This window comes from Chelonoidis abingdonii, chromosome 3, assembly GCF_003597395.2.
Source record: "Chelonoidis abingdonii isolate Lonesome George chromosome 3, CheloAbing_2.0, whole genome shotgun sequence".
Lineage (NCBI taxonomy): Eukaryota > Metazoa > Chordata > Testudines > Testudinidae > Chelonoidis > Chelonoidis abingdonii.
The window spans coordinates 58,946,709-58,958,353 of NC_133771.1; the positions used below are offsets into that span (position 1 = coordinate 58,946,709).

The 11,645-nt window shown below is 41.8% G+C and overlaps 1 protein-coding gene across 1 annotated transcript in view; it reads right to left on the bottom strand.

The window, feature by feature from the left end:
• The window catches only part of ASRGL1 (asparaginase and isoaspartyl peptidase 1), a 39,135-nt gene that overhangs the window by 13,446 nt on the left and 14,044 nt on the right, over positions 1-11,645 (bottom strand). The window contains exon 3 of the mRNA XM_075063799.1: positions 3,648-3,802. Coding sequence (XP_074919900.1) covers positions 3,648-3,802 — 155 coding nt within the window. The remainder of the gene's footprint in view (positions 1-3,647; positions 3,803-11,645) is intronic.

Genomic DNA, 11,645 nt, shown 5'->3' on the forward strand with positions numbered 1-11,645 from the left:
GCCGGTACTTGGTGAAGGACAAGCAGAGGAGCGGGTTCCCGGTAAGTGGCTTTTATTTTCAGGATGGAAATGTTTCGGGAGAGGAGGGAGGGTTAGGGCTGCATGCATGCATGCCTAGATGTGGAAAAGCCCACTGATGTGGTCTATCAAGTTGTGGTAATCGGCCTCGGTAATCTCTTCAAAAGTTTCAGCCAGAACGTGGGCAATGCGCTTGTGCAAGTTTACAGGGAGACCCACTGTGGTCCTTGTCCCAGTCAGGCTAACGCGTCCATGCCACTGTGCCACGAGGGGTGGGGGGGACCATTGCTGCATACAGGCAAGCTGCATAGGGGCCAGGCTGGAATCCGGATTGCTGTAGAAGACCCTCCCCCCTCTTCCCAAGTGACCCGCAGCAGCAAGATATCTTGCAGGATTAACTCCTGTGGAAAATGTTTGCTTTCCCCCTGCAGCTGTTTGCTTTCCCCCATGCACAGAAACCACTGCACAGCCCTGTGCCAACCAGTCCCCCTTACTCACCATTTCGGGGCTCCATGTGGGTTATGGGGGCTCTCTTTGGTATGTGAAAATTATGCTAAAGTGTAGACTGTAAACTCTTTCACTGTCTGGGAATAACTGTCTGAGATATTAACAATGCTGCCTCTGTTAACTGTTGCCTCTTTTGCCTTTTCACAAGTGACCTTGACTTCTCGGCTGCCCGTGTTATCAACAGCTCAAAGACTCCAAAACCTGCGGAAGAAGCCGCGAAAAAGCAAAGATGACCTGCTGAAATCAGTTATGGATCATTTAATCTCTCTGCTAGAGAGAATAAAAAACTGCAGGACTGGAGGGAAAGGGAAAGCAGGATCCACCAGAGAAACGCAGCGGCCAAGAAGAAAAGCACAAAGCAGCTGATGGCGCGCCAAGCGGACTCTAGGATGCTTATCAAGGTGCTCGTAGCCATGCAGGGAGAGCACTACTGCGCTGCCGCCCCCTCCGCCCCAAAGCTCTTACCCTTGTGCCCCAGTGTCAGCTCCAAACCCCCTTCCCCAGGATCCAGGTTCTTAACTCCACCACCTGCCTCCAACACCTTATGTTCACCAACCAGCCCTGAGAACTACGACCCTTACCATCTGCATTCAACCCCCATCACCATGCAGTATAGGCATCCTGAAGTGCAGCAGTCATTGCACAGCACTCCAGACATGACATATTCAAACCTGTGACTATACAGTTCCCCACCGCACCCCCCCGGCCCTTTTAGGTTCCCAAAATGTTGTGTCTGTCAATAAAGTTATTTTCTTTTCAATAAATGAATTCTTGGCTTTGAAAACAGTCTTTATTATTGCAGAAAGTCAAAGATACCTTAGCCCAGGAAAGAAACAGCACTGCAAATCAGCTTAGGAAAAACAGATTCCTACTAACATTGTAACCACTGCACTTCACTCCCGTGCAAGGCACCAAACATACTGTTGGTTTTCAGCCTCAAATTCCTCCCTCAAGGCATCCCTGATCCTTGAAGCCCTGTGCTGGGCCTCTCTAGTAGCCCTGCTCTCTGGCTGTGCAAATTCAGCCTCCAGGCGTTGAACCTCAGAGGTCCATGCCTGACTGAATGTTTCACCCTTCCCTTCACAAATATTATGGAGGGTACAGCACGTGGATATAACTGCAGGGGATGCTGCTTTCCCCCAAGTCTAGCTTCCCATACAGAGATCGCCAGCGCCCTTTTAAAACGGCCAAAAGCACACTCCACAGTCATTCGGCACTGGCTCAGCCTGTAGTTGAACTGGTCCTTGCTCCTGTCAAGCTTCCCTGTATACGGTTTCATGAGCCAAGGCATTAACAGGTAAGCGGGGTCTCCAAGGATCACAATGGGCATTTTCGACATCCCCTACTGTGATCTTCCGGTCTGGGAAAAAAGTCCCTGCCTGCAGCTCTTCCTGAACAGGCCAGTGTTCCGAAAGATGTGCATGCATCATGCACCTTTCCAGGCCAGCCTGTGTTAATGTCAATGAAACACCCCACGGTGATCCACAAGCGCCTGGAGAACCATAGAGAATACCCCTTCCGATTAATGTACTCGGATGCTAGGTGGGGTGGTGCCAGAATAGGCAATATGCGTCCCATCTATCGCCCCTCCACAGTTAGGGAAACCCATTTGTGCAAAGCCATCCACAATGTCCTGCACGTTCCCCAGCACGGTTCTTCTTAGCAGGATGCAATTAATGGCCCTGCAAACTTGCATCAAAACGATCCCAACGGTTGACTTTCCCCACTCCAAACTGGTTCCAGACCGATCACTAGCTGTCTGGAGTTGCCAGCTTCCAGATTGCAATAGCCACCCGCTTCTCCACTGGCAGGGCAGCTCTCAGTCTCGTGTTCTTGCGCCACAGGGTGTGGGCGAGCTCCTCACACAGTCCCATGAAAGTGGCTTTTCTCATCCAAAAGTTCTGCAGGCACTGCTCGTCATCCCAGACTTGCAGGACGATGTGATCCCACCACTCAGTGCTTGTTTCCCCGAGTCCAAAAGCGGCGTTCCACGGTGCTAAGCATTTCCGTGAATGCCATAAGTAATGTCGTGTCATACGCGTCAGGCGACTCGCAATCATCGTCAGACTCCTCATCACTTTAGATCTTAAGGAATAGCTCAACTGCCAAAAGTGATGTGCTGGTGAGGCTCGTCAGCATATTCCTCAGCAGTTCGGGCTCCATTTCCCACAGAAATTGCGCTGCACAGAAACCGTTGGGAGAGTCACAATGGCGCCAAACATGGACGGAAAAACAGGGACTGCTGGGATGCGAAGCGATGCATCAGGGGGTGTTGGGACAGGAAGCAGAATGACCCGCACCCTTCCGTCCCCTTCCCACAACCCATGGTGCCAAAATGGGACGAGGTGCTCTGTGGGATAGCTGCCCACAATGCACCACTCCCAACAGCACTGCAAATGTTGCAAACGTGGCCACACTCCAGTGCTTTCCCTACACAGCTGTACGAAGACAGCTGTAACTCCCAGCGCTGCACACCTGCAAGTGTAGCCAAGCCCTCAGTGACAAAGTACCTCTGCCAACCCCTGAAGAAGGGAACTATTAGTCAAAATTTTGTAGATTATAAATTAATTGTTTGATCCAGTTTAAAACAAATCCCAGTTTATCTTGGTTATGCAGACTTATGGATAGATATTTATGTTCTGCCAGGGTCTGGCTGTTAGTTTAGCAGTGGAGACAGTGCCTCATTTAAACCACAGCTCTCCTTTGAAGAGTGACCCTATATAGATGGCACTTCCTTGCTCACCAGATCTGCTCAGTGTTTTTGTTCAGGATTATCTGCTAACTTCAGCTGAAACATTTTTTCCCCACCTGCTAATGGTGGAGGGTCCGTGTTGTTAAGTGAGCATGAGCTGGATTCTCTTCCTTCTTCAGCATCAACAGGATTCTTTCCCAAATCTCATCAGTTACACTTGAGCAAGCCTACTGAAGGTTGCCCACATATCATGGAGGGCATAATTTAAAAACCACATGGAAGCACATGTGTATGTCATGGCAGAATTAAGCCTACAGAACTACTTTCAGATCCCACAGCAAGTCTGCATGGTTGCTTGTTAGAGAAAGCACTTACTGATACCACAAACTTGAGAGACATTAGAGTGTAACATATTTTGTGCAGTACCTACTTTTTAAACTCCTGAGGGTTAGAATCTGGTTCAAGGTTCTTGCTCCATCTCTCTCTGGATCTTTCCGTTATAAGTTTCTCCCCTGGAATCTCAGGAACACCCATGGCTTTGGCAAAAAGGTTTGCCCCATGGTCAGTCAGCAACATGTGCTCTGTCTGATAGGGACAGAAAAAAAAAAAAAAACTCTTGACACTAATTGGAGTTCAGTACTGATCTGTATAGTCTTATATAAACACTTCATTGTTTTTAAAAATGTATTCAAAGAAATGTTTTTGTTTTAAACTTCTTGGAAACCAATAAAAGGCACAACTGTGACCCCAATCCTGCTCCCATAGACTTAAGTAGGAGTATGTTTGGATTCCTATGTGCTTTTTTTGGTGGAACAGGAGGATTTGGGATTCAATAATGCAAAAAGAACCCCAAAACAAAATAATTAGGATTAACAGAATATAATTGCCTTCAAATATTCAATACTCATTAGATGAGAAAAATAAAATTTACTCATACCAATTTTTTTTTCTGAAATTAGATAAGATACTGCTATTGTGATCCTTTATAGAACTGGTTTTGCACTCTCTTTCAATCAGTCATTGGTATTTTGCTTATCTACATGATTGGTTTGACCAGATAACTGAATGACTTAAAGAATTATTTTTATACTAAGAGAAATATGCTCTGTGGTGACCTGCAGAAAAAAATATCCTTTGTTCAAACGTTGTTATTCCTTGTATATAGTAAAATAATCCTAAACTTATCACACGCTAACATACATTTTTCTTAACGTCTAAAATGACTAAATTGAAGTTAACTCACCTTCAAAATATTTACTAATCTATTTAGGTCCAGCTCCTGACCTTATATATGCAAATACCATTCCCATACAGTCCTGAATCAGTTGTCACATGAAGTCAGTTTGGTGAGGGTCCACTTCTTACTGTAGTAAGGCCCTGATTCAGCAAAGCACTTAAGCACAAGTGTCATAAACAGAGAGTTAAGGGTTAATGTCTCTTTTACCTGTAAAGGGTTACAAACAGTGAACCTGGAACACCTGACCAGAGGACCAATCAGGAGACAAGATACTTTCAAATCTCGGTGGAGAGAAGTCTTTGTTTTGTGTGTTTGTTTGTCCGTTGTTCTCTCTGGGTTCTGAGAGTGACGGCGTACTACATGCTGCTCTACATTTTCTGTTCAAATAGTAAGTACAAGTAGAAAGGCGATTGGTCTTTTTGATGTTTTTTTATTTGTAAATCGTGTATTCTGGCTGGTAGAATTTTAATTTGTATTTGGCCTGGAAGATTGTAATCTCTGTTGCATTTGTTATGTATGCTAGGGGAGAGTCTCTCTAGTGTCTATAAGCTGAAAGACCCTGTAAACAATTTACCACTTGATTACAGAGACAACTTTTTATGTTTTCTTTCTTTATTAGGAATCTAATTGATTTTTGGTTATTTTGTGTAAAGACCCCAGGGGAGGGAGTCTGCACTCACCAGGGAATTTGTGGAAGAAATGAGAGAAGGGGGGAGGAAAAAAACCTGCTCTCTGTGTTTATCTCTCGTCTCTACTCCTCCCAAGAGGGGGGGGGAAGTGAATTTCCCTTTGTTTTAGATTCAGGAGCTTGAATCTGTATGGCCTCTTGGTGAGGGGGGAAAGAGGAGGGGGGAAGGTAAACATTACCTCTCTTGTTTTAAGTGTCAAGGGAGTTTGAATCACAGTGTATCTTCCAGGGGTAACCCAGGGAAGGGAAAAGCCCTGGAGAGGCAATGGGGGGGAAAGGTTTACTTTCCTTGTGTTAAAGATCCATGGGTCTGGGTTTTGGGTCCCCTGGGAAGGTTTTGGGGGGACTAGTTACACCAGGCTTTGCAAGTCCTGGGTGGTGGCAGCACTACAAGATCTAAGCGTGGTAATTTAAGCTTAGGCGGGATTCATGCTGGAACATTCTTTTGGACTCTAAGGTTCAAAGTGGGATTTTATACCATGAACAACAAGGTTTAGGTCATACTGAAGTCAATGGAATTAAGTAACATTCTTAAAGTTAAGTACATGCTTAAGAGCTCTGCCTGAATCAAGGCCTGAATGAATGTTCTCAAACCTTCTGAGCCCCTTCCTATTCCTCAGAAACATGCCTATGAATTTATTCAGTTTTGCACTTCTGTCAGTTTGCTTTACTAGGAGCTTTAAATAACTTTGACAAGAAGAGGAAAAAAATTTTACAAACAAGAAAAGCATTTAATTAAAAACATTAAGTCCAAATCCTTTAGCTATGCCTATCCTGGCAGTTGGCTGGGTCCGGGCAGTGTTGTAGGAGGAGAATTTGATGCTAAGAGTCTATCTACGAGATGCTGAGTGCCATCAACTGCCCACCAACTTCCAAGGTTGTGTACATAACAAAAAAAAACAACCAAAAAATCACACTCTACCTGACCAACAGATGCCAGGACACAGTGTTTCACTGTTATTAAGGCAGCAAAATAGAGACCGTAAGAACATACAGGCAACCTGACTTTAAATTGCCTGGGGTCATCACAGAGTGTATGACAATCTTAGTGTTAATGTTGCAAACATTTACACAATGAGTACCTTTACCCCAGTGAATTAGCCCCACTGAATGCATTGCTTGTGTTGCGTAGGCATTTGTAAGATCACGACCTTAGAATACCAGTCTCACCGGAATAAAAGACCTGCAGCACGGACTGCGCTGGCCCATGTCAGCTACTCAGGCCTACAGGACTCAGGCTATAAAATGGCTGTGTAGCATCACAGTCAGGCTGGAGCAACAGGCCCATGAGAAGGGAGGTTTACAAAGCAGCCCAGGCTCCCAAGCCTGATCCCTGAATGTTGACACAGCAATTTTGAAGCCCACATACTACCTCATGAGCCTAGTCAGCTGATCAGGCCAAGCCACAGGTATTATTGCCCAGGTAAACACACTCACCAGTCAAACACTTTTTCCTTTTTTTTTTATTGTCAGACTAAGTCGATTATTCATGAGAACCAGACATGGAACATTCACTGAGAACTGGAGACATGAGACAGGAGTCTTCTGTGTCTTCAAACATGGACCAATACAGTCTTATATGCTGAGTGATGTTACCAAAACAACTAGAAGACATACCTGTATGTGGTCTATTACTATTTTCAGGGGAAAATAAAAATAGTGTAGTGTATTCTGACACAAGCTGCGAAATGACTTGTACTTTGTGAAAAAACTTCCTTTTGGGCAATTTACTGTCCCCATATGCCCTTTGTAACTAACCCAGTAGCAACCTGTGATTCAAAACCTCCGAGAATTAAGGTGGGAAGAGAGACACTTAAATACATACATTTTAAAGAACATTTTAAGAAGTCTACCTCCAGCACCTGCTCTCTTCTGCCTCCCTCCAACAAAAGGCAGACAGGCAATGGAAACCTGTTCATTGTATTTGATTTTAAAACAGAATTTATATTGATTCACTTTTAAAATAATCACTCGAAGCCATTACATATCTAAACAAACTACTTTTCATTTTATATGCCCATATTAGGTTATTTAATTTTTAAAAAAAGTTTGTTTAGCAAAGCAGCTCTCAAGTATTCCCAGCATGCACTGCTCTGGTGATGCCTTCACACCTTAGAATAGGTTCTGAAAAGGGAATCTTTGTCAACAGAGGGGGAGTGTCACAGAGGGCCCATTCCTTTAAGATAACTCTTACTAGGAAGGAACACAGGATGATTTAGTCTATAGCACTTTTCTAAAAGGTTTGTTTATTTAACAATTTTATTGCATAGCCTACAGCAGAAAAAACCATCTGGAATATTGAAAAATGGACTTCCCTTCCCCCTAGAGAGGTATATACGATACTCACTTCTTCCCCCACCTAGTTTTTCCATGGCCTCTTGAATATATTTATTAAATAAACAATATTGCAGATATTGGCAGTTAGTGGAATATAAATAATATACAGCTGTTTCCAAAGTGAACAAGAAAGGTCTCAGGGTTAGGGTGACAAACAACGAATGGTCATGGGTGCCAGTTTAAAAGACTTTGGCAGCCAACCTTGAATTCAGACTAAGATTGCCACGTGTTTATTCAAGACCCAGGCACAATACAGAACACAGCAAAGATACTACATCCTGCATTAAGGAGCTTATATTCTGTATTAAAATTTTTGGGGTCTAATTTAGGGAGCTGGGTTGTACTGTAGTTGAAATTTATTCACACAACTCATTCACTGCACAGAAAAACCAAGTAAACTAGTGTTCTGATCATTATACAATCTCTGCCTATTTGAGTTATTTTCTCCTGGAAATGCCTAATAATTCTTTCATTTTTGGATGGCTATTTTCACACACATCTTTCCTATACATCAGTTTTCTATTTCTGTTCATTTCAAACAATAATTTAACAGGAACTGCCTACAAAGGGATATGTTGGCTCAGTACATTAACCTACTAAGCCTTTCACCTCTAGACACTTCTCAGTTCTGTTTTACAGTAAGTCATCAGTTAAAGTCATTCTGGTACTCTCATTTTCTTTTGGCTAAGTTTGACCCAACTGAGAGCTTGAGTTACAGAAAGCTAGGATACCCACGGATGTTGCAGGATTTAAAGGAGTTGTTTTGGCCACCAGATGGAGCCCAAATTGTTCCACAAGCAGAACTGAAACACTGATAATTACGAAACAGCTTTTATAATTATTATGGCTGTTTTTCAAAGGAATCTAAAGGAGTTAAGTACCTGATTTCCGTTGAAATCCAAGGGGATCTGGGCACCTAATTCTCTTTGGATCCTTTAAAAAATCCCAGCCTTCATCTTCCATGTATTATGGAGTTCAAAAGTGTTCCCAGTGCATACAAAAAAAAGCTTTGTAATATGCAAATATTAGACCTCCATTCAATTTATTAGAAACTACATTTTTTTTTTCTTACTTTCCATCAACAGGGTACTCTTTAAAATGATGTGCATGATGTTAAGAGTAGCTAGGGCTGTACAAAGACAAAGTTACACTTGTGTGCAGAGGACTGCTACAAGGCCTAGCTCAGCCATTTGTAAGGTTGTGCAGGAGAGGAACTGTGGTTGGAGCAGCCGAGCTGGAGGCTTCTGCACCTTCTGTGCACCACAGAGGAGGTCTGCACATATGCTGCTGGCCCAAAATTTCTGTCTACAGCAAGCAGAAGGGCAAAGCTGGTTAACAGACCAGAATTCTAGTCAGTGGATGGGAAAAGGTGAATTCTCCTGCTGGCTGAAAATATATCAATTACATCCCCACCACCCACCTGGACTTCTGTGTGAAGCCTGGTTACTAGAGCTTTGAGGAAAGGATTTAAATTTTACCAGAAAATAAAATCTTTGTTTTGTCAGATTAATACAAGCAATCTGTTCGTGTATAATAGCAGTCTATTACTTGACTTAAAAATCTAGCCTCAATATTTTTGACTACCAAAAAATTTTACCCACCACTGTACAAAGACTTCACCATGATTGTAGGGAAAGAGAGAGGCAAGTAAATAATACCATACAGCTCTTGAAAAGCACTTTTCATCAGTAGCTCTCAAAACACTTTACAAAGAGGGGTCAGTATCATTATCTCCATTTTACAAATGAGGAAATGGAGGCACAGAGTAGGAAAGTGATCTGTCTAACATCACCTGATAGGTCAGTGGTGGAGCTGGAACCAGAAAGTGGGTCTCCAGAGTCCTAGTTCTGTCACCTGAGATGGCTTTTTCAAGAGTGCTTACTGTTAGCCAGCCCTGCTCCCACTCAAGTCAAAAGGTGCTTTTACCATTCAAAGACAATAGCCAAATCAAAACTTCTATCCTTTGAAACATGAATTGCCAAAGGTTATTAAAGGTGACCAGTTTAAAAAAAAAAGTTACAACTTGTGTCTTTTAGAATTTTGAGAAAGACCTGGAAATATTCTTCTCAGGCTTATTTTTACATTAGAAATGTTAGGCCTTGTCTACCCCGGTTTTGCCTGGATGACTATGAACATCTGTAGAATTAATGAGAGAAACGTCACAGGTGAATGAAACCTTAGTAACTGAGTGAAAAAGAGATTTTTTTTTGTCAGAATCCTTAAAGGAAACCAATCTAGAATTTTTATTTCTTTACACATTTGTTTAACCCAGTGTTTTGATGACAAACATTTTGGTGGAAAGCTCTCTTTGTTAGAGATTCAAACTCCCTATTCTTCTGTTAAGGGCTAAGATTGCTCCAACTCCAGTTCTGCAGTCCTTCAGGAAGACTTTCAGGACAAGTCTTAATATTCTTGATCATACTAGGTTACAAGAAGAGAAACAAATACCTTTAAAATCCCACATATTCAGGCTTTTATAAATCATGAAAGAGGGAGAGGGGGCAAATGTTTGTACTCCTCCTTTGTAAATCACCTTTAAAGTAGTCAAGTCCAGATGCTTATGATTCCATTTGCTGCGTACTCTGATAAATTATGTTCAAACAAGTTCATTTACCACAAGTTGCATCTTTTGCTTCGATCTGCGCCTAGTGCAAAGTTGTAGTGCTAGTCTGTGACATCACTAGTCTTTCCAGATCATCTGATTAGTTCAGAAAATCTTAAAAGTAGAAGTGGACACGTCATCCAGTGTAAACTATTAAACGATCTAAGAGAGTCACTATTGTGTCATTTACTTCTATCGCCTAACTTTGCATGATTGTCTGTAGGGGACAATCTCCAGTATATTGTCCTGCAGGATCAGGCAGGAGGGCTGTGAGAGAGACTGCTCTTATTAAAAGAAGTATCTATAGTATTAGCTCATAAAGTGAAAACAACTGGCAAAGTAAATTTGTATATCAATTTCTCCTCAAGCTTTCAAGTATATGCAACACTCTTTTAAGTGTTGAATAAAAATTAGCACTTCAGCTAATTTGAAAATCTTAAAATAAAAATAGTCTTGCCTCTTTATATTCATGCCTATGGTCTCTACCAGTACCACTGATTTCTTCTTCCCTCCCTGATTTAAAATACTACACAAACATCATAGTCAGTGAGGTGTATCAATACATGCAATGAAATCTTAAAATAAAGAATGTTTCTTATTCAAGTGCACATTCAGCATACCTTTTCCATGACAAGACGAGCAAGCTTTATTGGGTTAGCTATACATTTAACTGCAGATACTGCTCCTGAGGCTAGACTTTTTCCATCCATGATAATGGCATCCATTTCTACTTCACCCTTCTCATTTAAAACAGATCCACAGCCTAAAGACGAAAAGGAGGGGGGGGGGGGAGAAGACATTAAGATCTAAACATGGGGTGATTCAGTTTTATTAGCTTTTATTAGGCAAACCTTTTTTCCAGTTTGTGTATCAGCTTGTTTTAATTCTCCTAAATGCCAAACAGGTTTTGAAAAGAGAAACATTCCTGTTCAAACAGAAATAATTAGCAGGATGGTACATGGAACTTAATATAACTGAATTTTAATGGTACCTAAGTCACATTAGGTGTGAAGGGCAGAGTTATAAACAACTATAAATGAGACTTTCTACCCCAATATCATTTTTTACCCATAAAACTATTTTACATCCACATTCCTCCAACTATAGATGTAATGCAACCTAGCTGCTCAAATCAGAGATAAAGGCCCATGGTATCTTGCCAGGCCAAACAACAAGATTTCAACCACTGTTGGATCTGATGCAATAGCACAAATGCAAAATTCTAGCCAGAATGTATTTTCCATTCACCAAGAGTCTGAAATATGGTAAAATATTTATTATTAGCAAAAATAAATGAAGGAGTTAAGTAAAACACTAAGATAAAATGCTGTGAAAATCTAAGCAGTTCTTGGAATAGCTTTTGTAACTATTTATGTCAATTCTGTAGCAAAACCTTCCATTAACGATGAGATGTGTGATATGCAGGGTAGTGCTGCAAAAAACTCTAGTAATTGGAATATTTTATTATGGGTGCTGGTTAGTAATCGATCATCACTGAAATCAACACAAAAGTCTTGCACACAGTAGGGAGAAAAGTACAACTCCATTTGAAGTCAAGCTCCTG